This window comes from Podarcis bocagei, assembly GCF_964188305.1.
Source record: "Podarcis bocagei genome assembly, chromosome: 13".
NCBI lineage: Eukaryota > Metazoa > Chordata > Lepidosauria > Squamata > Lacertidae > Podarcis > Podarcis bocagei.
In genome coordinates, this window is record NC_138138.1 from 53,155,856 (window position 1) to 53,183,252 (window position 27,397).

At 45.5% G+C, this 27,397-nt stretch overlaps 2 protein-coding genes and 2 long non-coding RNA genes across 11 annotated transcripts in view; 2 read left to right on the forward strand and 2 right to left on the reverse strand.

The window, feature by feature from the left end:
* Positions 1-7,524, reverse strand: part of CHD3 (chromodomain helicase DNA binding protein 3) — a 61,025-nt gene extending 53,501 nt beyond the window's left edge. For 3 of the 4 annotated variants that reach the window (XM_081167663.1, XM_081167664.1, XM_081167662.1), the window contains exon 1: positions 7,166-7,524. In XM_081167663.1, coding sequence (XP_081023789.1) covers positions 7,166-7,388 — 223 coding nt within the window. In that variant the 5' untranslated portion in view covers positions 7,389-7,524. Of the gene's footprint in view, positions 1-1,826; positions 3,877-7,165 lie in introns of those variants that run through there. The other variant, XM_081167666.1, reaches the window with a different exon arrangement.
* Positions 6,601-12,116, forward strand: LOC308572297. Of its 2 annotated transcripts, none has more exons than XR_014001679.1 (3): positions 6,601-6,809; positions 8,380-9,455; positions 9,503-11,668. It is a non-coding gene; the product is annotated as an uncharacterized lncRNA (long non-coding RNA). The 2 variants fall into 2 exon arrangements; XR_014001680.1 differs by lacking the exon at positions 6,601-6,809 and adding an exon at positions 11,925-12,116 and having other exon boundaries at positions 8,672-9,455; positions 9,503-11,004.
* Positions 12,117-14,637: 2,521 nt separating this feature from the next.
* Positions 14,638-22,269, forward strand: LOC308572303. Of its 2 annotated transcripts, none has more exons than XR_014001690.1 (3): positions 14,638-16,071; positions 16,935-17,021; positions 22,137-22,269. It is a non-coding gene; the product is annotated as an uncharacterized lncRNA (long non-coding RNA). The 2 variants fall into 2 exon arrangements; XR_014001691.1 differs by lacking the exon at positions 22,137-22,269 and adding an exon at positions 18,115-18,427 and having other exon boundaries at positions 15,720-16,071.
* CYB5D1 (cytochrome b5 domain containing 1) lies at positions 17,028-27,396 on the reverse strand. 3 transcript variants are annotated; one of them, XM_081168218.1, is made up of 5 exons: positions 27,172-27,396; positions 24,123-24,199; positions 22,495-22,713; positions 22,020-22,250; positions 17,028-18,029 (listed from the first exon to the last, which is right to left on the reverse strand). In XM_081168218.1, the coding sequence occupies exons 1-4, from the start codon at positions 27,296-27,298 to the stop codon at positions 22,020-22,022; spliced, it is 654 nt and encodes a 217-aa protein (XP_081024344.1). In that variant the 5' UTR covers positions 27,299-27,396; the 3' UTR covers positions 17,028-18,029. The 3 variants fall into 3 exon arrangements, with proteins under 3 accessions (XP_081024344.1, XP_081024345.1, XP_081024343.1); XM_081168219.1 differs by lacking the exon at positions 17,028-18,029 and adding an exon at positions 20,310-20,328; XM_081168217.1 differs by lacking the exon at positions 17,028-18,029 and adding an exon at positions 20,562-20,701.
* Position 27,397: the final 1 nt, after the last annotated feature.

A 27,397-nucleotide genomic window follows, 5' to 3' on the forward strand; every position in this document is an offset into this window, starting at 1 on the left:
TTAGACTGCAGGTGAGTGGTCATATATTGAATATTCCCATACATAAAAAACCAACAACCCCCAAACACACTTCCTTGAAACGTGGAAAATCAGTGCAGGGCCTGATGTGCTAATTTACAATCTGCATAGATAATTACATAGGAAAGTGTTCAGAACTATAATCGCCCACCTGTAGTCAAATGGTACAAGTCCAGAGTTCTAGCACCTCATTCTCCTAACTTGTAAAACAGCTCTAGGCCACCCAGAGAGCTTCACAACTAAACAGGTATCTGAAACAGTGTTTCTCATGTTCATCACATCATGTTGGCCCCTATTAACAACAGATTGTTGTGATGATCATTGACTTGAGGTCTATGAAGCAACGCACAGCCTAGAAGTATCACAGAGATTACAATACGTAGTACAGTAGCAGCTTTACATTTCACCTTCATATTTAGCATTAATTCCCCTCCAAGGGCTCTTGCAACAACTGTGGAACATCACAGGTTCTCTGCCCTTCCCCAACTACTGCTAATTATACATCTGCACAGGATTTGGCCCACCAAGGTAGCCTGGAACATTTGCTGATATTTTTAGAAACAGGGCGATGAATGAGTTCCAATCTAGACAGGGGAACATCATCAAGAGCACAGCCAGTACAGAGAGAGAGGCAGTAGCTTCCAACTTACGCCAGGGAGCCAGAAGTCACCGCCACCCAATGTCTCTTGGGTGACCTACAACACAATGTGTTGTCAGGCTCTGAAGTCCTGGCCCCTCTTTGCTCATTTCCTATCACCCCACCCCTATGAGCCACAGGACACAAACTACTGTATAAATCACAGCTGGCACTAATTGGCTCACTGCGCCAGCAGCTCTGCTGAGAGGTCGCAGGCTAAACGGGGCTGCAGGAAGCTAAACTGCCCTCTTGTGCCCCCGCAGGGGGGTTCCTCCAGGTCAAAGATTAAACATACTGACTACAGAGAAAGTCAGCGTGTGCGTGGGAATAGCACAGTGTCCACCCTTTGTGGGTAAACAGAGAACCTGCGTTTTTCTCTTCAAACGTGGTGCAAATCCAAGCCCTTCCTCCCCACCCACCCAGCAACAGAATTTTATATCCACAATACAGGCCAGCCAGATCTTCCTTGCTCATGCCAACTCGGCCTCCATTTACAACAGTGCCAAACTCAAAATAGTCACGGGAGCTGCTCCGAGAGATAAATCAGGCCTGTGGGGGAAGCAATCACATACAAATGTTGGCATCATCAGCTCAATCCCACCTTCCCAGCTCAGACCTGCCCATCACCCCCTCAACCATCTGAGGTCAGCCAGCTCATACAATGCAGGCACACGCCTGCTAGATTTCAAAGACAATCCAGTGACTGGTTGAGTCTCTTTTCAAATTGCAGTCTAAAAATACCCATCTTCCCCAGCAGACCTCCTAATTTTAATGTCTCAGATTAAAACCAGGTGCAAAAGCAGATCTAGGTTTAACCAACCAAGAAGAGACTGATATTCCACTACAGGCAGAGGAAAGCGGGCACGGGACATACATTACTACATAATCATTGCCCACACTGAGTCAACCAAGCACTTTTGTGTTGTTTTTCAATCTTGCAAATAAAGCAAAAACCCCCACCGCTTCCAAACGCTTCCCCCACCCCACTTCAGTTAACAAATGCTGTTAAGATTAATGGATATTGGTGCAATAACCACCATTCAGGCGCCCCTCTTCCACCTCCTCCCATTCCTCCCTCCTTTTCTCTGCTTGCTATATTTTTGCATCTGGCACAATCCTAGCTCCTTCTGACAATACAACATTTATCTCTGAATCCTGCAAGCTGATTCACCTTGTTGCATTTCCCTCATACCACGCCGCCTTCCTTCTGCTTCTGATGGGATGGAATTGACAAATACGAGGGGGGGAAATACATCAGGGTAGGCTTATCAGACACCCCCTCCCCCGCAACTCTTGTCAATTTCTAATCTATCTATCAATCTTTTTTTCCTCCTACTTCTTCCACGCATTCTTCTCCCCCTCCACCCCCCCTTTCCTAATCATAATATTGGCACACATGCGCAGAAGATTCTTATATTTGGCAGGCAATCAACTAGAATTTTCCACACACGTGATATTTCTACTCCCTACCTTGAAAATATATATTATATAAGGCTAACAAAGGATCTGGAAAGGAAATGGGGAGGGGGGGATAAGGAATGTAGATGTGTAGCCATAACTACAAATTACAGAAGACCAACCCTGCTTAGAATTGCCATCTCTTTCACGACAAACGGTATTTATGTATTTCAATTTAATACAAAAAAAAAAATGGATGGCCAATTTAGAAAAAAAAGAACAGCGCCTTTTATCTGTGTCAGTTAATGGAGGAGAATAACAGCCATTTCCATTAGTGAGAAATCTTAATCATCAGGGTAAAAACAGTCATGCGGAGATGAGGGTGGCAAGGGGAAAATAGCATATTCAGTGAGATGGGGAAAGATTTACGGGCATGGCTCAATTCTACAATTTGTCCACCAAAAGCAATGCTGGATTAATAGTGAGGCAGGGTTTTCTAAACTGTGATTTCTCAAGAGTTGGGCATTGTAGGAAAGAAACAAGAATGAAGCCATCACATTTTCAAAAATAGCTTGACAACCAGCTGTAATCTTCAGCCAGTGGCTGAAAACAGGATGATTGTCTTCTAGCCAGTTACACCACTACAAATCTAGACTAGAAGGGCACCAACTGGCAAGAAGCATTGCTGGCACACACACAATTGATAGATATGTGCTCCAATGAAGTTGGGGGAGGTCAGAGCACCAAGGCTTCCTTCCAGATTTCCTAGGCCTTCTTACATTGCAAGGGGTGGATTACCTTGTTGGAGTGTGAAACAGGGTGAACCACTTTAATAGCAAGAATTATCAAAATATGGAATGCTTGTGGATTAGAAGCCAGTGGTTCAAAAGTAGCCTGCAAGTGGAACCCCATGAAAATGAATGAGTTACCGGTATTTCATTATATTTCTTTTAATACTTTGGTATTGTCTCTCTGCTTTCCTCTAGCACCTCTCCTTGCATTGGTGGACTAGCCTGGTGCTTCCCAAATCCCTCTGTTCTTCAGGTTATATCCACCACCACCACCACCCTGTTGCCTTTGCACTGTGCTCTTGGTCAACACTCTACTTTCTTCTGACCCCAGGTGCCCCAGGGTGTTAATATTTCCTGGCTTTCTTCCCTGCAGTGCCCATTCCTGATTACAGCATGGTCTTCTTCATTCCCCCAAGCTCTACTCCTGAGCCCACTTCTGCACTCTCTGGGCCTTCCCTTCCCTTTGCTTTCCTGCATTCTCCCACCTTCCGCTCTATCTTGTGCAACTGTACAAGCAACATTCATTTCCATGGAGCCAATACCTAGACTGCTGTCGTGTCAAAGCATTTCTTTAAAATCCACCTACATTCTTGGAGAATTAAAGCATTGTCAAGTACAACTTTTTTGCAAGTCAACTGGAATGAGATTCCACTATGGACCTGGTAACTGCTCTTACCATCCTTGGAACCACAAGCCCTTCCATTACTATGCCCAGTGCAGAGATTATGAAGTTTGATCTCCCTGTGAATTTGCAGAGTTGTGCAAAGTATAAACAACTATAAACAAAAAACCTCACCATAGATAAAGGCTGAAAAGGTTCCTCCTACAGGCAATAGGAGCAATATCTAGGTTGCAATATTCTAGTCCACATGCCTTTTTGTTGTGGTGTTCCATCATAGGAGGAAAATTACCCTCTAGATTTTGAGCCCAGGAGCTCACACAGATTCCTGATGAAATCACAGGCAACATCTGTCACACTGCTTCAAGCAGCACTGGCTTGTGATGAAATATCTACTGCCAAAAAAAAAAGCTTCTGGCCAGCTGAGGGACCTCCAGCCTGATACAGTTTCCCATTACCAAAGTAGCTGTTCCACTGTCAAGATATATGCTGTACATTAGCCAACCACAGAATGGGGGGAGCTGGCCTTTCCCAAGAATACTCAGAAATGCAGTTGTTGTTTTCAATGAGAAATTATTTTACACCTAGGGTTATAGCTCTTTGTGTGGGCTTGAGACAGGTAAAGTTAATTCATAAAGTAGCAGGAACTGTTGCTGGAGGGTCCACAATCTAATTAAATCAAAGAAAGGTTGATAGGTAGCACCCTTTCTACAAAGATCAAATCGCCCATTTTTCTATCACTCTGGAAAGCCGGTGCGTACAACCAGCTTTTCTTAGAAATGGCAAAACTGCAGGTGCTGCAAGGTCAATATGCTCAGCCACAGTCAGAGTGTGGAAAGGGTCCATCAACTTGTGAGATAACCATATCAAGTATTTAGGAACTTCTTGTGCACACTCATCTCCAGCCTGTGCTTACACTGTTACCTGTTCCTGCAAGATACAGGGTAGCACTTTTTGAATTAACTATGCTCCATAGAGCAAGTCACTGCCATTGTCTGTCAGTGTCAGCAGAAATGAACCCTAAAGAAGCATTTCCTGTGCAAGTTATCATAGCATAATAAATTGTAAACTTTGTATGACAGAAAGCCATTTTGTTTCTCACTTTGCTCATACTGCACTAATATTTAAACCAGAAGCAAGTGAGCCAGCAAGCAAACCTACCTTGTTTAAACGCATGTACCAGTAATTTCATCATCTGTAAATTATCTGATATCCTTAACAATACCGAAAGAGAGGACCAGAGGGTCACCGATAATTAGAGAGGGCAGATAATCAGTTTAAGTAAGACATAGTGTTGTGATGGGACGTGGGTGGCGCTGTGGTCTAAACCACTGAGCCTAGGGCTTGCCGATCGGAAGGTCTGCGGTTCGAATCCCTGCGGCGGGGTGAGCTCCTGTTGCTTGGTCCCAGCTCCTGCCAACCTAGCAGTTCAAAAGCACGTCAAAGTGCAAGTAGATAAATAGGTACCAATCCGGCGGGAAGGTAAACGGCATTTCTGTGTGCTGCTTTGGTTTCACCAGAAGCGGCTTAGTCATGCTGGCCACATGACCCGGAAATACTGTCTGTGGACAAACACCGGCTCCCTCAGCCAGTAAAGCGAGATGTGCGCCGCAACCCCAGAGTCGTTCGCGGCTGGACTTAACTGATGGGGTCCTTTACCCTTTGAGTGTTGTGATAGTTTTTAATGTTTAAGTATCTCTTGCTAGCCACTATGTGGGCTATCTGAATGTGTCTTGGCAAGCCTGTCTAGGCCTTTAAAAATGCAAGAGGAATTTCCCCCATATATACTGCCTTATATGAGCTAGACTCCTGACATCACCAATTTGGCCTCAAAGTTACCCAACTTGCATTTCAATACGCAAGCCTCAATGTCTAGACCTGCTTAATGGTCCAACCACCTTTCCTGTCACATGGATTGGGCCTTACTGTTCTCGTGTATGTGCTTCACCTTGCGTTTTTATTCATCTTTCTTAGAATGATCATCTGTGGTTTGGGCCTGTTTTTATTGATTTTTGTAATAATAAAAAAAACACATGCAGGGGCTGAATAAATATTATTATGACTGACTGTAAGATCAAAAGGCAACAAAGGCTCCTGATCCACACACAGAATCCAGAGTCCCTTTCCCATGAGGAGCCATCCACTACCACCCGATTCCAATCAATGGGCCTGTAATACTATGAACAATAGGCCCCGATCAATGAAACATCGGCCTTGTTCCAATCGGGTTTTGCAGAAAGTGTTCTGCCCCTGCAGTTTCTAAATCTTCATCCCAAGTACCATAAGTCTGCCAAGCCCACTCCCTCAACGACAGAGGCCTCCTGTTCCAATCCTGACACTGGCCCCACTACAAAGAGGCTCCTGCCTCTCATAATCCCCAAACACAGGCCTCTCCGCTCCCTTCAGTCCTGTTGCCCTGCTGTCAGGCAGCCCTCTCTGCTCCTGTCAAAACTGGCATATGGCCACCAAGTAGCCAGCTGCTCCCATCACCTCTAGGGCACGCTTTTCTGACATGCGCCTCACCTCACATTCCCTACCCCCAAATCACAAGGCGTCACCCCCAACCCCATTTACCCGAAAAGCACGGCCCTTGTGTAACCCCCCCCCAAAAAAAGTTGCATTTGCCACAACTTCTCGCCGCTCAGGCCCAAAGAGGACGAGGGAGTTTGGGGCTTATTCCCTCATGTGACACTGGCATGGGTCCCATTCTCCAGAGATGGGGTGCACACCCACTAACCCCCCTAAAAACAGGGGGATCAGGTTAAAAAAGTGGGGGTCCTTTTAACAACAAGTCATGGGAGCAGTATCTCTCTCTCTTATTTATTTGTATACGTGAGGGTGTGCTTGCAGATAACCGCCCCCCCCCTAAAAAACCAAGTCGAGGACGGGGAGAGGGTGAGGCTGTTTACAAAACAAACCACCCCTCCCCCCACACACAGACCCTGAGGAAAGCCGCGACGGGGTGTCAAATAAGGGGGGCAGGGCTCCCCAACAACTTTCAGAAAGCGTCGATTATTATTATTATTATTATTATTATTATTATTATTATTATTATTATTATTATTATTATTATTATTATTATTATTATTATTATTAAATAGGGGTGATTTGAAACAAGAGCCCCCTCCCCACACCTCAGCCCCGCTGGTCTCCCTCGCCCCACGCGCTCTCCTCAGCCTCCTTCGAGGCAGACTGGGACTCTCGGCGGCCGCTCGAGCCGTTTGGCCGGCGGCTGCGGCGGCAGGGGGGGGAGGGGAGGCTGGCTCGGACGTGGACCCCCGACCCCACCCCCCCGCCATCGGAAAGGTTCCCAAAGGCCGCCGGGCAAAGGGGCAGTCGGCGCTGGGTGAGGCATTGCAGCGAAGGGCAACGGGCCGAGGGGAGGAGAGGCTAAAAAAGAAAAGAGGGGGGTGGAACTCCGGGTCCCTCAACATTCCAAAGCCGTTGGGCAGCGCGCGCGCGGAACGGGCGGTTGGCGCGAGGAGGGCGGCGGGTTGGAACTCCCGGCCCCTCGGCGTTCGAAAGCCGTTAGTTGTTTACAAACAAGCCGCCCTCCCCTCCCCCTCCCCCCAAATCCACCGCCTGAAGGCGCCGGGGCAGATTTCTAATTTTTTTTGTGGTGGTTAATATAGCGCCGAATCTCCTGAGGGGTCAAATTAAAGGGGCGACCGGGAGGTTGGGGGGGGGAGGGGTGTTGTTTACCTGGAGGCGCCTCTGTCCCTTCAGCTGCCGCCGGCGTGGATGCTGTCGGTGTCAGTGGAGCAGCCTCTTCAGCCTGAACAGCAGGCGGGAATATGTCGCCTGGGCTGTTGTCCCCTGCTCCTTCTTCCTCCTCCTCTTCCTCCTCTTCGTCTTCGTCCCCCTCCACCTCAGACACCACCATCTCCTCCTCCTCTTCCTCGTCCTCCCTCAGAGGGGAAGCCATGGTGGCGCTGGAGGAGGGGGGTGGGGGAAACACAAGAGAAAAGCAGAAGGGGGGGCAACCCCCCTTCCCTCTCTCCCTCTCTCACACACAAAAAGCTCTCCCCCACTTCAGATCACCTCAGTTTAAAAAAAAATCAAAAAGTCCCATGAATGAAAACAACTCTCCTTCTTTACAACTTTGTCCTTCCTGGAAATGTTTCCTCGACCCCCTTCTTTAAAAAAAAAAAAATTAAAAAAAACGAAGGGGGGAGTAAAGATATATTTAAATTCTGAGGGGGGAGTTCAGGATAATATTTTCCACAAGACCAAGAAACAAAAATGGCCGCCCTTAAATTATTTTTTAAACAGACCCCCCCAGGAGGTAAAAAATATATAGGGCCCCCCCTATATAAAAAACAAAAAACAAAATGGCTGGCTTAATTTTAACCCCCTCTTCCATAGGGTTAAAAAGATCTCCCCCCTTTCAAAAAAAAATCAGCTCCAAATTTAAGAGGGGGGAAAAACATGCAAGAAAACGAAAATGATAATAAAGATAAAGGCTTTTTCTTCTTGCTGTTATATTTTCTTTTCAATCTCCAAGATCTGTGATCATGAACAATATTTAGACATTCCTGGCACTGGGGGGAAACTGACAAGATTTCTGCATAAAACAAAGATGGCTGCTCTAAATTATTTCTTTTTTTCTTATGCTCTCCCCCCCACCTCCCTCAATAAAAATATTTTTTACAGGGAGGGGGGAAGAGAGAGAGAAAAGGTTGGATTAATCAGTACTCATGCTCAGTTATGACATCAGCATAAAATTGTTAAAGGTTAACTAGTTCCATACTAGTAAGACCATGACTTTTGTGTGTGTCTGTGTCTGCTTTACTAGCACAAGAGAAGGAAAAAAAGAATAGGGGTGGTTTTTTTCCTCCCCCCTTTTTTCTTCTTCTTCTTTTTCTAACTTTAAATACTTCAGAAGGGAGTGGTTTATTTCTCTCCTTTTCCTCTAGGGCAAGAAAGGAAGAAGAGAAGAAGAAAAACCCCACTGATTACTGCAATTCATTAAAATATTTTATCCATGCTCACATTAGTGGATTTCACTGTTTTTCTAGATGAGTGCTGTTTTGTTTTTTAAAAGGTTCCCCCCCCCTTCCTAACTTCTGTGTGGAAAGTCTATCCTAATAAATATATTTTGCTCCCTTAAACGCCCCCCCCATTTACCCTATCGTGTTTGCCCCACTGGGGTAAATCAATTTAATATGAAAGTGTAGTTTTAGCAAATACCTTGATTGCAAAGGTTCCCCTCCCCCCTTCTCTCATCAAAACGTTGGGGAATTTTTTTTGAGCTGATTTTGAAAATAATTATGGCCACAATCCAACACTGAGTGTGGTACATTGAAGTCCCAAGAAAGTCGCTGGGCGTAAGGTTGTATACGTCTCTTACGGATTGTGGCCCTTACTTTCTCTCCCTGTTTTATAAATGGGAAAAGAATGTACCACTAAAGGGAAATTAATAAGTAAAATGGAGAAGCATTTTATAATAATTAAGAATGGCCATCACATTTTATTTTTGAACAAGCCTCATGCATCTAGATAATTTGAGTTTAAGACTTAAAATACAGTTTTGAAAAAGTTAGCTTTCCTTTTGTTTGTGGCCTTTGATCTCAAACCCTCTAATAATGATGGAGGAACCAACAGGAAGTTTTAAAGGACTCAATTCTTTATTTTTCCCCAAACCAGGTGGCTCTGATAATCTCTCATTTTGGTGTCTGTTATGTTGGTGCAAGTGAGACTGTCCTGCCTGCACAAATAAGGCCTGCAAAACCTAGCTGTCCATGAACCCTTGCATATAGCAAAATACCCCACAAAAAAGATGGGAGTTTGGAAGAGACATGATAGAAGTGGGAAACTGGAGCTGCAATCACAAGTAAGTCCCAAGTGAAGTACAAGTTTGCACATTACATAGATTCTAGTTCAGATTGCAGGTCATTCACTACCAAGCTAATACCCATGATAGGAAGTTACAGCTATTGAGGTATCTTCAGCCTACAATATCCTTGAACCCAACTAAACTGAATCTAAGCATGTGTCAGAGTACTGACCCTGCAAAGTGTAATGTTTGACTCACCTGAGTTGTCCTACCTGCATAAGGAAACTACAGATAAAAATCAACTCTGTTGTTGGGGACTACTGGATAACTGCTTCTGCCCATTGGATCTGACATGGGAATTAAAAAAAAAAAAACTTAAAACATATTTTCCCCAACTTCAGTCTTACACTACACTAGCAATATACAAGTATAATGCTCGTATCACTTTAAAAATCCATTTCTAAAATAAACCACTGTTGGTTTCACACATCCCACATTTTTATGAGACACAAATCTGTGCTGATTTTTTTTTAAATATTATTTAACTGTCTTCATTAGATTTTCATTTTTACAAATGATTCTGGGAAATTTTGGACCCGACCCACCCACTTCCAGATATTAAAGATAAATTTTGAGATTAAGATCCTGTTGCTGAATGAGGGCCTTGCCAAAGGATTGTGTACAAACACAATGCTTACAAACTATTCCAGAGGCAATTCTCTTATTCTTGCAGTACCCAAATACCCCAAAATACTTTAGTGGAGGCTTCTATGATGCTTGTTTCCAAAATACTTCAACTTTATTGACATTGAAATTGAATTGCAGGTGAATTCCCAGTAATTCTGAACTAAACCTGGTAGCAAAGTTGATCAGCCTTCTAATCAATTTTGAAGACAACAAGTTTGTCAATTTTCTTCTCTCTGTATTTTGTTGGAAGTAAAAAAAACAACCCCGCATGAAATGGCACCTGACAGAAAGTTGCACTGACCTCACGGTGGGGCTTCTTTTCATGCAAGTGTGTTTGAAATCATGCAGCATCACATCTGAACCGCTCTCAGTGAAGTAGTAGTAGTGCGGTCAGTCGTACCCTTATTTTAAATTATTTGCAGGGCTAAACTTCATTTTGGGGGGAAGAATTGGAGGGCAATCCCAGCTATTAAAACATGGCCGCTCTTCAGTGAAAGTGTTCAACCTAAGCCTAAGCTTATTCCCCTGTAGACTAGTTACAAGCATCCACAGAGGACTAACTGTGCCTGCAGGAGACACCGTTTGCCAAGTGAATGTTATCCCCCATGTGGCTTTTATATTTAACGCAACACCCTCTGAAGCCCTCCAGGAGCTTGGGCGCCAATCCCATTCACTCATGTTGAAACATTCGCCTGGCAATGCTGGAAGCCAATGCTCCAGGAAGAGCTTTGGAGGTTTCATGCTATCAAAACCATTTTACATTAAAGTGGCCTTTTTTTTTATTCGTATACAGAGCATGTCTCTTCCTGGTGGGGACGAGAACGGATCAAGCGGTCCAACATCATCCGAATTTTAAACTTGGAATTTCACTACATCGACGCATTATATTGCCTGCCGGTTAAAAATGAAGCAACGAGAACAAAGTACAAATTTCCAAAGAAGGGGGGGAAATCCCTTTTGAATCTTGACCTGAGTTGTTTGTGGCTTGGTCCTCCTTGCTCAAGGGAACAGCATGAAAAAAGGAAAACATCCTTTTCCTTCTGTCTCTTCTCTGCCTTTGATGTTTTTTCACAATGCAGTTAAGTGTCAGGAATCCTATCAAGGAACCTGCAGCATGATACTAATAGGGGAAATGTAGAATTTATTCCAACAGCTCACACACACAACTGCATCTTGTCTTTCAAGAGGGTCAAAGATGTGTTGCTCATTACCCCACAAGCCTGCTCTTCCCTCAAGGGAACTGCTGCTGTTTGGCTCGGGGGTGGGAAGAAATCTTTCAAGGCCTTTCCCCTGCTGATTACAATGTGACTGACGTAGACACACACACACACTTCTGTGAAAGCCTGTGGAAACACGGGAATTACACACTTTGATTCAGAAAATCAGAGTGCAGGTGGCATCTGTTGCAAATCCATCCCCCCTGACCTCAGGCGGTTTATTGACACCTTCCAGCATTCAGAAACCAAGAGCAAGCACTCCCACCTCTTGGCAAAATCCTCAAATGTCTTAAGACTTCTGGCAAAATTATAACTGATTTTGGAGATTTGTTTTTCCATAACCCGCATGTCTCTACAACTGGTCCTAGGAATTTTGGCTCACTAGGAAATGAGAATCACTGGAGGATTTCCAGGTCAGAGGTCACATTCTCTAGTGTTTCCTTCAACCACAGCTGTATTGGTGTGTCTTCTCTTCCATCACAAGGCACTGGATTGTGGACAGCTTGAGCCATTCCCCCACCCCCACCCCCAAAAAAATAACCAGATGAAAGGATAGCCAGTTTGAAATATGTTAAAAGTTCATAAGAACTCACAACTGATTGGATGTAAGCATTAGCCATCCTGTTCATTTATAGTCAAGGATTTAGAGTAGGCGCTACAGAGCAGGGAGGGAGCCAGGCATTGTACAGCAGGCCAGCCTACTATTGGTGACTGCTTTAGACCTCATGGAGCCAGTCATTTTATTTATTTTACTAAATCTACACCCTGTCTTTCCTCCAAGGAGCTAAAGGTTGGCCTAGAATGGTTATCCTCACAACAACCTGCCGGCACCCGCTCCGTCTTGGGAGACAATGGAAGAGTGAACCTTTGAGAGTGAAGTCAAGCCATTAGTTACAGTACCTGCTGTGGCTGTGGCAACTGCTGTGGGAGAGACATGTTTTGTTGCAGCTGCGGCAGATGAAGATGTCCAGTTTCACTGGCATGTCTTCTCTCTGCACTCCTCCCAGACTGTCTCCAGGTGCTGTGGTCATCTGCAAGGGATTCCCACATTGTGGGGGTGATGTTGCCAGCCTTTACAAGGCCTGCCGACAGGCCTGGTATCTGAAGCCAGCTCCCTATAGAGCACATCCTTTGGGATCCTAACATCTTCCACCGACAAGCCAGCATAGAAGTTGCTGAGACAGGAGCATGAACATACTGGGAATGTGGACTTGGGAGAGCACATCCTTGTTTGAGACTGTGTCCTGCCACGGGACACCCAAACTTCTTCCTGATGCAGCACATGTGGAAAGCATTGAGACGTCGCTCCTGGCAAGTGTAAGTTTCCCACAACTCACAACAACCATATGTGGTAGGCTAGATTGAGAGGGTGGTGGCGAAAGGCTAAAGGACATCAAGCAAGCTTCATGGCTGAACAGAGATTTGAACCTGGTCTCTAACCAGTGTATCACATAGCCTCATTCTCTACCTCATACCACAGAAGCTTAAACAGTGGCTGTCACTAAGCATTAACCATTTGATGGCTCGTTTCAGGCAACACTATAAAAAGGAAAATATGTCAAAGACAAAGTAGAGAATTCAACACCAGTGTCTAATCATGCAATGGTTTATGAGAGACAAGGGAGGAGAACGTCATAGGGACAAGTTTGGTTTTTTGGGAATGAACATGTGGAAGGAGAGACCATGTGGTCACAAGCAATTCTCTCATTTTTAAGAATAAGCATATCCTGCCTTTGTCTTACAAAAATGCAAGTGTAATAAATCTCAGTAAAAATATTACAAATATATATTTTTAAGTGCAACCCCTTGCATGTTTACTCAGAAATAAGACCTTGACTCACTGCCCAGTTTTTTGCTTACAGAATTTTTATCCAGCTCTTCAGGCAAAAAAAAGGGGGGGCTCTCAGTGTGTCTTATGGATCACTAAAAAGAAAAGAAAACCAAACTGTCCCTGCCACCAGGCTTGCAATATAAAAAGACACAACACAAAAGGGAAATGGATTGGGAGGGAGGAGGAAATAAGCCTAATGAGGTACACGCTCTTAATTACAAGTTATTTTAATGACCATATGGGATGCAAAAGTTCTAATAGAGCAGGGGCCAAAATGTGCTGGTCTCACAGCTGTGCCGATGGAATTAAAAATTAAATGAAAAAATAAACTTAAAAATGAAAGGGGGGGAATGGGGAAATGAATGACCCTGCATCAGTTCCACGCTAGCTAAGGCTGATGGGGGCTGTAGTACAAAACATCTGGAGGGCACCAGGTTGACCAAGGCCGCAGTATAGGATAGCAGCATAAGGGTTGCCAGACAGCAGATAAAATCTACCAGGAAATTACTGCTCCACCAAACACTATGAGAAAGGCCATGCCTTTGCAGTGCAGCAGAAGTTCATCAGTGACGTAGCCAAACAGGCCTCTTTTGGCCAGGATTCCACAACTGGGGCCACAACCAGGTGGTAGTGCAGGGAGAGACAAAAGCACTGCAAGTGCAGAAGAAAAAAGAAAAAACCAGGCATCATTGGCCAAGAGCAGCTGTTCTTTCGAGGCAGAGTGGGCAGGGTTCCCTTTTCACAGACAGAGGACAGCGGTTGCAAGTCCATCTGTTCTCTGTACAAGTCCGAGCCTTCCTGAGGTTATGGGACCTGCCAGCACCACACCACAAGAGAATGGTCAACCTTCAAGTCTCACTTCATAATCCCCACTTGCAAAGAGGGGTTATACTTTTTCCCTTCTGCTGCAGCTACCAGGGACAGCACCCATCCAAGGGGACAGGGAGAAAGGACAGCTGGCCTGATGTGACAGCCTGCGGCCTTGTTGGCATGGCATGGGAGTAGACAGATGCCCATTATCTCTGCCACAGCTGGGGGGGAGAGCTTAATGCCACCCCCCTAGAAGGGGCAGAGGGAGGAATGCGAGACATGTTCCCAGTGAGGAGGCTGCAAATGTGGACAGAGAGCAGTTAGGAATGGAGGAAACTGCTTTATACAGAGGCAAGCCATTGGCCCACCTAGATTAGTATCATTTGCACCAGCGGCAGCTAACCTCTAGCTCTCCAGATGTTGCCTGAAGAGTTTTGGCATATGGCCCTGTGAATTGTGCAATGACAGAGCTTGTAATTTGCTGGCTCTTCCTTCATGTTAATTGTCCACTGGCAATTTGACGACTTGCCCTGGAGTCACATGAACTGGCCTGTTCCTTAGGCCTTGAGTACCAGTTCTAAAAGAGGATCTTAGCAGCACCTCTGAATAAATCTTTTTAATAAAGTTACTCCTCATTCTCATTCTTGGTGTCTGTTGCTGGACCGAGAAATATTACAGACTGCAAGGCCCAACAGGAACACGACCACAGCCACATTACGGTGCTTGGCCACAGAATTCTGGATCGTTCTGCTCTTTGGCATAGTAGCGTACCCTTGGGTTGCCAGGTCTCCAGCTCTGACATGATGTTTCCAGGTATGCCTGGGCCACTCCAGATGGGCGAGAGCTCCTTTAATTAAATAAATACATATTAAGAAGACTGTGCATGCAGCTTGCAAACTTCAGCCCGGCTTCAAATTATAGCATATAGGCACTCTGGAGGTGTCTGCCCTCTGTTCCCCCTCTTCCAATTTACTTCCATCTCCAGGGCCCACCCTTGTGATATCTCTGGGGGCTGCCCTGTGATATAACTAGGGGTGTCTCTCCCTGACATCACTGGGGGCCACCCCTAGGTTTCAGGTTTGGACCCAGTAATCTCAGGGTCTGGGATGCTTCTGACCAGGTGACCTATACACACACACAGCTTGCAAAACCTGCTTCACTTCCTCTCATATGAAGTGTGATAATCAGGAAGCAAGATAGATGCAGGAAAGCATCAGGAGAACTGTAGGTGGAGCCAAAGTGACCAAGAGACAGTGCAAACCATCCCTCCCACCAAGGGTGCAAACTTGAATAAAATATTGGGGGGGGGGGAGCAGGTAAGTCCCAACGTGCAAAACTGATCACAAGACACACCGTTTGAATGGCAATGTCCATCAACTTGGAGGGAGGGTGGCCTCCTCATATATTTTATTGGGGCTGAAGGGACCTTTGCCCCTAGGAGTTAGCTCCTATGTCTCCCACCCACCCTGACTTGGTACCCCGAGAGGACTTCTGGATCAGAGCTGCCTCTCTCAGCTCATACATTTGCCGTTACAACTCCAGGAAGTTAGGTGTAAGAGCAACTGCAGCAAATACTTTCAGGCTTATTACCAGCAGGCCAGGTGTGCCTCGGGGGGCTGTATAGCTGAAGGAGCGTCTCCATCCCCATTGTTCAACCCAGACACTGAGGCCCAGCTCCAAGGGCCTTCTGGCAGGTCCCTCTCTGCGAGAAGCGAAGTTACAGGGAACCAGGCAGAGGGCCTTCTCGGTGGTGGCGCCTGCCCTGTGGAACGCCCTCCCATCAGATGTCAAAGAAATAAACAACTATGGTATATAACATTGAGAAGACATCTGAAGGCAGCCCTGTTTAGGGAAGTTTTTACTGACTGATATTTTAATGTATTATTATTTTTTTTGAAGCAGCCCAGAGTGGCTGGGGAAACCCAGCCAGATGGGCAGGGTAGAAATAAATTATTATTATTATTATTATTATTGGTTCCTGGCCTGGGATGCACCCTTCCAGAACCATCACTTCACTCAACAGTGTTGCTGCTCCAAGCGTGCCAGCTTGTTTGTGTATATATAATGCTTTTTGTTTGTTTTCATTTTGGCACAGGCACCACATACAAGGTGCAGTTTTTGAAGACTGTGAGGAGCGAGACTGGATCACCAGTAACCATAAGGAGCAGTGGGAAAGTGGTGCAGGAAGATGCTCAGGCAGCTTAATGTGAGGAGCACGCAGGGTGCCTATTGGGAAAGACAGGTGGAGTCCCGAGGCCAGCTGGTGTATCACTGTGCAAAATCCAAGGTTAGTTTCCTTCCTGTTATCCTTCCTCTAACCTCCCCTTTCTGACACCTGTCAGTCTTTGGTTCATCCTCCCTTGCAAACTGTGGTTTTCCTTTTAATACCCCCAACATATTCTAAATGATAAAATTAACTTCCCAAAGGAAACTCCAAAATGTGAAACTTCCCTCTGTATTCTGTGCCGTATTTGCGTCCAATGCTATTTTCTTACAGTAAGGGTGGGGTGGGGGCGGTTGCTCTGTTTTAATGCCCCCTCTGGGGTTGTATGTCATTGTATGTATATATCTAAAATATCTGTATGGATTTGCAAGTTCCTGTTTCCTGGTTTCTCAGTGAAATTTATTGTTGTGAACATCTTAGGATAGCAACAGCAGAAAGGCTTTTGAAAACACACTACAAGAAATTAATCAGTCTTCAGAGGGATGGAGATCCCAATCATAAATACATCATATGAAAGGAAGCTGCACTGATAGCAGCAGAACCTGCTTCTGCATAATGTATTTGGGGTTGGTGTGTTTAATGCTTATTTGGCTCAAAGTACACTTTAAATTATTCTGGCTCAGTATGCAAATTTATAAGGAAACAGTCTTTTCGTTATTTCAAAAAAATCACACACCACTTGATTGTAAAAAAACTCAATGCGGTTACAAAAAGAATAAAACAGTAAAATTATTGGTTAAAACCATTAAAAACAACCATTTAAAACATTTAAATCAGTGCTAAACTGAAAACATATCAAAATTCAATGTATCTGGGTAGGCCTTTCTAACAAAAAATGTTTTTAGCAGGAGAAAAAAAGAGTACAATAAATTGGCAGGAAGTTCCAGATTGTGGGTGCTGCCAACTAAAAGATCCATTTCTTACAGATGTGGAACAAATATTGTGTGGCACCTGTAACAGTGCCAGTTCTGCTGATCCAAGCAGTCGTGTGGACATAGAAGGTGATCTCACAGGTAAACTGTCTGGGGCTTTATATACTATTAGTAACACCTTGAACTAGGCCACGTAGCAAATTGGAAGCCGGTGAATTCCTTACATTTCTTTTGTGCTAAGCATAGGAATCATCTATGGTTCTTCCATTTCTGATAGGCCTCCAGCACTAAGCAAGCGTTCCCAAGTATCTGAGACTGGCTAGGCTGTGGCCTTTAGAAGCTAAGAGGCTGGGTTTGCTTTTTCAATAGCCTCCCCTGAGTTCTGTCATGCTCTTCTTCTAAAGCAAGATCTCCCAGCAACACACACAGCACCACCATCACTTTGCCTACAGACACAGGTTAGCAAGCAGGGAGCCCAGCTGTTACTGTCTCTCCCACCAAAGCAATTATCACACAAGTGCACTCACTGGAGGGGTTATGGCTCACCACAGGCCTCCCTGATCCCCAGAGTCTAGCTTGACTCAGCTCTAAGCACTTCCTTTTCTGCCGCACTGGATGTCCCCGCATGATCCACAGATGTTCCTACCCCCATATTCCAGGACTGGTGTTTGATATTTCCTTTTCTCTCTGTGTGTGTTCCATCCAGTTCTCAACAATTAGCTAAGAACTATTTTTTGATTAGCAACTTGACGCAGCATGCTTGAACAGCGAAAGCACATAAAGGGAGAGAGGTGTCCAGAGTGGCTGCTTCCCAAAAAAAAGTCATCTCCTTCAGAGGTCTGACAAAGAGTACTTCAGAAGCAACATAACACCTTCTTGACTAGAAGAAGCACTTAGGGGATCTGGATGAGCTGGGAATTCTTTTAGCAATTACATGCATTTTAAATTCTGTCTTTTCAAAGCTGAAGAACTGTCTTTTAAAAAGCAGTTAAATAACTTGAGGCTTCTTTTCCATATGAGAGAAAAGAAACACAAATTGTGTTGCTTGGTGGCAATTATGGAGGCGTCAGAAAGGGAGAAAAATCATACTCTCAGCTGAGAGAAGGGTCACCATCTTCCCAACTTCTATATATGAAAAAAGTGGACATTCTGGGAACAGAAATCATTTTTCCATTAGCACATGTGAATACAGATTTAGCTTCTCTACAAATACAGGTTTCTTTTGTATCTGCAGGATGACAAAGCAGATTTCTCCTGCAATCCTAAAGAGACTTTCTTCTGTGTAAACACATACGGGATTGTGCTGTCTGTGTATGAATTCTGAGCTCGAAAGTTTGTAACCATGTTTGGCTCTGATAACCAGGCTATTGATAATAGGTATTGGCTCCCTCAACATATTAAATCATTTGACCCCAAACCACAGTGTTTCCAGATTTGTGGGAGAGGAGAATTTTTGCCATTTACCCCAACTAATGCGGCAGTATTATAGAAGATGCTGGAATTGTAATTAGGTTCCTTTTTGTGCCATAATAAAGGTATCGACACTACATTCGCATTACCAACCTGGTACCCTCCAGATGTTTGGGACTACAATTCCCATCAGTCTTAGCTAACACATTCCAGCTGGGGCAGATGGAAGCTGCAGCCCAAAACATCTGGTTGGCAAAGACTACTGCAGAATCTGTGTTTTATTTATTACATTGTTATCATGCCTGTCCTCCAGGGAGCTCAATGTGACTTTACATGGTTCTTCTCCTATAACCTTCACAACAACCCTGTGGTGTAGGTTAGGCTGAGATAAAACAATTGACCTAAGGTCACCCTGAGCTTCATGACTGAGTGGGGATTTGAGCCCAGGACTCCCCAGAGTCTCAACAGCCAGAGGATGCTTACATGACCCAACAAGCCCTCCCCAACTCACAAATGCAAACAAACCCCACTGCAGACAACCACAGACAACCAACCACACCCTGCCCCCCAATACCTCTCACTACCAAGGAAATGCAATAGAAAAATAGAAAGCGAACCTACCCAATGGACGCTGGCCCAAAATGCCACACATACACTATGCAGTGGTGCCTCGCAAGACGAAATTAATTCGTTCCGCGAGTTTTTCCGTCTTGCGGTTTTTTTCGTCTTGCGAAGCACGGTGTCGGAAAAGTTTTGGAAAAGCTTCAAAAATCACCAAAGTCTTCAAAAACCTCAAAAAAGGCTACCACACCGCGTGCTATGAGTTGCTCCTCGAAGTCAAGTCGCAACTGTATTAACGGTGTTAAGAAAAGAAACAAACTTGCAAGACGTTTCCGTCTTGCGAAGCAAGCCCATAGGGAAAATCGTCTTGCGAAGCAACTCAAAAAACCAAAAACCCTTTCGTTTTGCGAGTTTTCCGTCTTGCGAGGCATTCGTCTTGCGAGGTACCACTGTACAAAAGAATATAAGCCTCGCCACCCCCATCCTTCCTCTCCCCCCTTCTTCCCCATCACTAATGTCTCACAACAAATGTAACTGATTTGTAAGGAAGACTGCACAACCTGGAAAAAAAGAGACAAGGCATGTATTTTTGTAAACCAAGAAAATCTTTAACAAAAACAAATTTAAAAAAAACAACAGCCAGAGGATGTTAGTAAGCTTAATAACAAAGTTTGAATTTCAAAAGGCTGTGGGGAAAGGCGAGTGGAGGTGCATGTGTTCTGCTCCAAAGGAAAAGGGAAAAGCAGCAGCAGTGCTTCTCCCATTGGCTATGACCCTGCAGAATAATCAACCACTGAATGTGAGAGTCATTATTCTATATTTAAAACCATTTCAAGGGTTGCGGTACAGACCTCAAAATGGCTGCTTGATGAGCCACTGCTGACATCTAGTGGCTACATCCTAAACTGCTCCTAAGTCTAGGGTGGATGCAACCAAAGGTGGGTGAAATCCTTTTCCATTATTATTATATATTATTATATCGTTTTTTGGTACACCTTCATTTCCAGCAAATACCACACTCCAGGCACATGGGACAACTGGCCCAAGAGTGCCCTTGTACAGGCCTCATACTGGATCAAGCCCATGTTGACTCTCATGTTCTCGTTTCTCCCTCAATATTAGCACAGTGTCTGCTTTGTACAAAAGGATTTAATTTTTCTGTGGCACCTCCTATCCAGAAAGTTTTCCTGAAATACAGAAGCTTCATCATCTCAAGTCTAGAGTAAATTTTCACAAATGCCATTTTCCATCTCTGTTGCTGACTTCTCGGCAGTGGCGTAGCGTGGGGGGTGCAGGGGGGGCGGCTGCACCAGGCGCAACATCTGGGGGTTAGGGGGCACAAATCCACGGGTTAGGGGGCGCAAATCCACGGGTTAGGGGGTGCAAATTACTTGCCTTGCCCCGGGTGCTGACAACCCACGCTACGCCACTGCTTCTGGGTAACCAGTTCCAAGGTGGGCCGAGAGGAAACACCTTCCTGATCAATGGAGGAAAAGCAGGGTGTGCCCTCTTTGCAAACACAGAATCTGGGGGTGTTCTTCTGATTGAGAAACACATTTACTGAAGCTCTCACAGATTCGTTCAAAAGGTTTTTTAGCAGAGGAAGGGCGACAGCCCTGCTGTCCCCAAATGTAGACTCCTTCCACTATTCACCCTCCTCCCGGGGTTCTTTCCTCAGTATCCCAGTAAGTCTCCCATCTGAGAAACTAAGCAGCCTTAATGAGTTGTAAGGGAATGTGTGTGCTATGCAAAAATCACAATGTGGGGAAGTCTGTGAAGCCAGACAATGCTTCTCTCGATTCCTGCAACTTCTGCCGCATGCCGGGGACAGTGAATCACAAGAGTAGGCCCTGGCAAAAAATCACAATGCGGGAAAAACGTGAAGCCAGCCAACACCTCTACGTAGGTGCATCTTTATTTTGGACATTGTGATATATCGCTATATCGAGATGTTTAGTTGGTGATATATTAAGATGCTGAAAATCAGATCTTGCTCAACCCTAGCTGGCACCTGGGAGCCCAGGGTTCAAATCCCAACTCAGTGAGGAAGTTCATAGAGTGACCTTGGTTCTTTCCTGCCGTTTAGTCTAACCTACCTCACAAGGGTTATTGTGAGGATAAAATGGGGAGCTGGAAGCCATGCATGCTACCTTGAGCTCTGGAGGAAAGGTGAAAGCATAAATCAGATAAATGAATACACAGGTGAAACTCGAAAAATTAGAATATCGTGGAAATGTTCCTTTATTTCCATAATTCAACTTGAAAGGTGAAACTAATATAGGAGATCGACTCGTGACATGCAAAGCGAGATATGTCAAGCCTTGATTTGTTATCATTGCGATGGTCATGGCATCGCAACCTATGAAAACCCCAAATGTAACCATCTCAGAAAATTGGAATATTCAAGGAAATCAGCAAAACAAGGATTGCAAATCGAGCAAGATTGGACCTCCGAGAAGTAGAAGCATATCTCACTTTGTATGTCATGAGTCGATCTCATATATTAGTTTCACCTTTGAAGTTGAATTCTTGAAGTAAAGGAACTTTTCCACGATATTCTAATTTTCCGAGTTTCACCTGTATTTTGGAACTATCGAAATCAGGCAAGCACCTAAAATAGAACTGTAGAGTTGGAAGGGACCCCAAGGGTCATCTAGTCCAACCCCTGCCATCCAGGACTCTCAATTAAAGCATCCATGACAGATGGCCATCCAACTTCTGCTTTAAAAACCTCTAAGGAAGAAGAGTCCACCACCTTCCGAGGGAGACCGTTCCACTGTCGAACGGCTCTTACTGTCAGAAAGTTCTTCCTGGTGTTGAGTTGGAATTTCGTTTTTTGCAACTTGAATCAATTGGTTCAAGTCCTACCCTCTTCCATGTGACAGCCCCTTGAGAAGATGGAGGAAGCTTGTTTTCCCTGTTGTTCTGGTTTAACCAAGCCTTCTTAGAGAACTAATTCGGCTCAGTGTTGGTCATTTGTTCTGCATCTTATGATTTTAGAATTTTACAGCATTTGAAAGGTTTTATTGCACATGATGCATCTTTTAAACGAGTTGGTGGTTTATAAATATTCTTATAAATAAGCACGCTAGATGAGGGGCTGCTGGGGTAGGGGTGGGGGCAGCATGGCTGGAGATGGGACCAGTTCCTTCTCCATTTTGGGGTTACCTAGAGCTCAGTGAGGTCATCATTGAAGTAGAGCAGGATGGCTGGGGTGAAGGCATCAGCATCCATGTAGAGATTGTAGAATTCCTCATCCTCATCCGGAATGTTGTTCTGCTGCAGGTTCTTATCCATGTCTAGATTGACGCGTTCATATTTCCATGTATAGCTGGCCGCATGGGCGTTGTAGGGCAAGTACCGCCGAAGGATCTCCCACATGGATTCCTCTGCACAGACCTGCGGAAAGAACCATGTTACATCCATGGGTGGAATCATAGGAGGTCCAAATACACCTGAAAACCAAGTGGTTCCCTTCAGCCTCCACATCCTAGGGAGGCACAGACAAGCCGGGCAGAATCGAGGTCCACAACACTGTCCCATCAGAGGAACATTAGCAAAGGAAGAGGGACAATTGCCAATAATATCTTGGGTGTTTTTTCTTTCTTAAATCCTAGCTTTGCAAAGGTGGGACAGGACTCACCTCAAGGGTATGTTCCTGAGAGGTCAGAGTGTTGATGATCCGTATGCGTCTGGTTTTGGCAGACAAGATGCCCACCTCGTAGTTGCCATCTCTCCACCAGGGCAAGCCAAAGTCATTGGCCCAGTCTGTACGAGGCAGAGGAGGTGGGATGTGCACAAAGCGACCTTGTGGGGTGTAGTACTTAAGGCATCCTGTTAGAGGGTTAATGTGTGTCTGTATCTGGAAGGAGGGAAATCAGGGCCTTTCTCAGTTAAGAGGGGAGTGGCTTCAAATAAGTCTTTCTTTCTTTCTTTGGTAAATTTCTATCCCACCACTGTTGCCAAACCCTGGGACAGCAAGTTGCAGCCATCCCATATACACCATAAACTCAGGAGCAGGCAAAAAGATTACTTAAAGCAACCAATATAAATTTCATATTGAGAAACCTTTTTAAAATGTGGGCAGTTCCAGAATTTACATCATGTAAACGCCAGGGAAAACAGAAACATTTTAAGTTTGCACCAAAAGGAAAGTACAATATGTTGCTACATAATGTGCCATTCCTGGCTGCGGAACCTCAAGAAGCAGCTCTCCGAAGGATCATTACAAATGGGACAGGTTGATACATGGAGATAAGAGGATTCAACAGGCACGACAAACAGAATATGCCCCAAAATAGGATTCCAGAAACAATTATTTTGGCATTTGCAGTGATGGAAATGTTTGCTCCTTTTTACTCTGCCCTTCAGGACCTAACACAGAGTCTTTCAAATGTATTCTGTTTGGGACAGCAAGTCAAGGAAATTGTTAACAAACTAGTAATGATACAAATGAGTCCTTAAGAGAAAAGTCTGAAAGCGGCGAAATCAATTTTCTGAGCAAGGATGGCGGGAAATTATGCAGGGGAAATAATAAAAGATGTAACAAATCACATCTGTGACTGTGAAGATGGGAATAAACTTACAAAGAACTGAGAAATATGTATGTAGGACGCTGGTTCAATTGTGGAGTGGGCACATGTTTCTCCCTCACTGCGGTTTTAGCATCCTGTCCCTGGCAACATTTCCTTCGAATGCTGCAGCCTTTGCCAACATGGTGCCCATGATAAGTTTTGGCCAACAACTCCCCATCAAAGCACATGTAAGGCACCAGGTTAGCGAAGACTGTCATAGTGCAGCAGTGCACATCTGTACACATAGGCCACCAGAAGTAGGACATTGCGCAAGCTTTGCAAACAGCACAAAAATCTGCAAGAGCAATAGCAGTCCAGAGAATGGGGTAGGCAGAGGCAAAGGAGTCAGCAGGGGAAGCCTGGGATGAGAATTAAAATCCTATGCCCCTTTTAATGTGTTTGTGGGAAGGGAAGAGGGTATTGGTTTGTTCTTGCTTTTATCATGGAATTTATCATGTATTGTATTCTATAATTATATTGTATTGCATTATATTGTAATGTTTTATCACATATTTTTATATTGCATATTTAAGTTGTGAACTGCCCTGAGATCTGAGGATGAAGGGCAGTATACCAATTTTTAACAACAACAACAAATTACCAGCAACACTCTTATGGAAGAAAGAATCAAACAAACAAAAACAAAACTCTGATTTTCCAAGAGTTTTCCACTCCGACAAGAGCTGCAGGTACTCACGTCTTTGGTTTTGGGGTTGAACCAGTGGGTAATGTCTTTCCCCGCTGCTTCTAGGATAGGCTTCAATAAGAGATCACCTGGACAGGCAGAGAATATAGATAATAATAATAATAATAATAATAATAATAATAATAATAATAAATTTTATTTATATCCCGCCCTCCCCAGCCGAAGCCGGGCTCAGGGCGGCTAACAACAATAAAACAGTACAAAAGTACAGCACAAACAACACTCTAAAATCATTCATTATAAAATTAAGATAAGGTACATGTGAAACTTGCCCATCCTTGAGTCACACCAGTGCTCTAGCTAGCCCCATATTATCTTGTTTGACTGGTAGTCTTTCTTCACAGTCTCCCAATAGAGAGGAGTCTATATCTGAAGGAGCGTCTCCACCTCCATCGTTTTACCCGGACACTGAGGTCCAGCACCGAGGGCCTTCTGGCGATTCCCTCACTGCAAGAAGCCCAGTTACAGGGAACCAGACAGAGGGCCTTCTCGGTGGTGGCACCCGCCCTGTGGAATGCCCTCCCACCAGATGTCAACAACAACTACCAGACTTTTAGAAGACACCTGAAGCCAGCCCTGTTTAGGGAAGCTTTCAATGTTTGATGTATTACAGTATTCTAATATTTTTTGGGAAGCCACCCAGAGTGGCTGGGGAAGCCCAGCCAGATAGGTGGGGTATAAATTATTATTATTATTATTATTATTATTATTATTATTATTATTATTATTATTATTATTTCCCATCAGAAGCAGGGAGCCATTTTTTTAGCCAAAGGAGCACGCTCCCTTGTGGGAAACCTCAAGAGTGTCATAGGTCAGTGATGAATGGGGTTAGAGGCAAAAGTGAGTGGCATAATGCATGTGTACACAACCACCCACCCACACCTCTCTATCCAGGGAAGGAAGAGGCACAGCCATAGCACGGGGAGGGGTGGGGCGCTAGCGCAGTTTTTTTGCAGCCTGTTTTTTTGCTTGCAGCCTGTATGTGTGCGTACACAAATGGGGGGGAGGGGGAGGTGCCAAACTGGGTTTTTGACCTGGGTGAAATAAAGCCTAGTTTTGCCCCTTGGAAGAGGCTTTGTTGGAGTTCAAGGACATGTTCCAGCCAGGCAAAAGCACTCAAGGAGGTTGCGAACCAAGGCCAGTGAGGGGCGTGGCCTGGGGAGAATTCCAAGGGCCAAATATAGAGGCCTTGAGGGCCACATTTGCCTCCCAAGGCCTCAGGTCACCCACCAGTGCTTTAAACAAAAACAAAAAAGCTGGAGAGGACCTTGTAAAGAACGTGCTATTTTCCAAATTAGGGAAAAACAAAAAGAGACACATTTGGGATCTTGACACAGGAGGGAGGGAGGAAAAGAAGGACACAAGGCCTGCGCATGCGATGCAGTGGAAAAACAACTCGCACCATAAACGTGAGAGAAGAGCCCTCTTGCTGGATCAGGCCCCCTAGCCAAGCACCCTCTTTCCCAGCAGTGGCCCAAACGAGGCGCCCTCGTGGAAAAGGCAGTGGCCCCACTTCCCTCGTGAGGTTTGCATGGAGAAGGTAGACTGCCACTGAACATGGAGGCTCCCCTTTAGCCCTGGTGGCCGGCAGACCCTGGATTTGCCACCTCCGAGGGACGCTTTCTGTTGTGCATTCAGCATTCCCTCAGACCCCCCCCCCATAATAATAATACTACTAATAATAATTTATTATTTATACCCCGCCCGTCTGGCTGAGTTTCCCCAGCCACTCTGGGCGGCTTCCAATCAAGTGTTAAAAACAATACAGAATTAAATATTAAAAACTTCCCTAAACAGGGCTGCCTTCAGATGTCTTTTAAAGAGAGGATAGCTGCTTATTTTCTTCACATCTGAAGGGAGGGCATTCCACAGGGCGAGCGCCACCACTGAGAAGGCCCTCTGTCTGGTTCCCTGTAACCTCACTTGACGCAATGAGGGAACCGCCAGAAGGCCCTTGGTGCTGGATCTCAGTGTCCGGGTTGAACGATGGGGGTGGAGACGCTCCTTCAGGTATACTGGACCGAGGCCGTTTAAGGCTTTAAAGGTCAGCACCAACACTTTGAATTGTTCTCGGAAACATACTGGGAGCCAATACAGATCTCTCAGGACCGGTGTTATGTAGTCTTGGCGGCTGCTCCCAGTCACCAGTCTAGCTGCTGCATTCTGGATTAATTGCAGTTTCCGGGTCACCTTCAAAGGTAGCCCCACGTAGAGTGCATTGCAGTAGTCCAAGCAGGAGATAACTAGAGCATGCACCACTCTGGCAAGACAGTCCGCAGGCAGGTATGGTCTCATCCTGCAGACCAGATGGAGCTGGTAGACAGCTGCCCTGGACACAGAATTAACCTGCACCTCCATAGACAGCTGTGAGTCCAAAATGACTCCCAGGCTGCGCACCTGGTCCTTCAGGGAGTACTTCTGTCTTGTCAGGATTCAACCTCAATCTGTTAGCCACCATCCTTTCTCCAACTGCCTCCAGGCACTCACACAGGACCTTCACCACCTTCACTGGTTCTGATTTAAAGGAGAGGTAGAGCTGGGTGTCGGGACGTGGGTGGTCCTGTGGGTTAAACCACTGAGCCCAGAGCTTGCCGATCAGAAGGTCGGCAGTTCGAATCCCCGCGACGGGGTGAGCTCCCGTGGCTTGGTCCCTGCTCCCTGTTCCTGCCAACCTAGCAGTTCGAAAGCACGTCAAAGTGCTAGAAGCTGTACGCCGGCTCCCTCGGCCAGTAAAGCGAGATGAGCGCCGCAACCCCAGAGTCGGTCACAACTGGACCAAATGGTCAGGGGTCCCTTTACCTAGAGTTGGGTATCATCCGCATACTGATGAACACCCAGCCCAAACCTGATGATCTCTCCCAGCGGCTTCATATAGATATTAAAAAGCATGGGGGCGAGGACGGGACCCTGAGGCACCCCACAAGTGAGAGCCCAGGGGTCTGAACACTCATCCCCCCAACACCACTTTCTTGAGTGGGGAAATCTGCCGGCTGCCCTGGGGCCGCCATAGGGAAGTGCCAGAGGCTGCCTGCGTTACCCTTGTAGGCCTCGGCCAGGGGGCTGAGGTCATAGACCCGCCCCATGTAGGAGACCCAGAGGTCCCAGGGCCGGTTGTGCACCTCCACCTCCTTCGGGGTGTAATAGCGCGGCCGGTAAACGTCCATCGCCGGGAGGAGCCAGAGGAAGAGCGGTAGGCCGCGTCCGTCGCTGCCATGGCAACGAGAAGCCGCCGCAGCGCCTGACGGGAAACGTAGTCTGGGCCG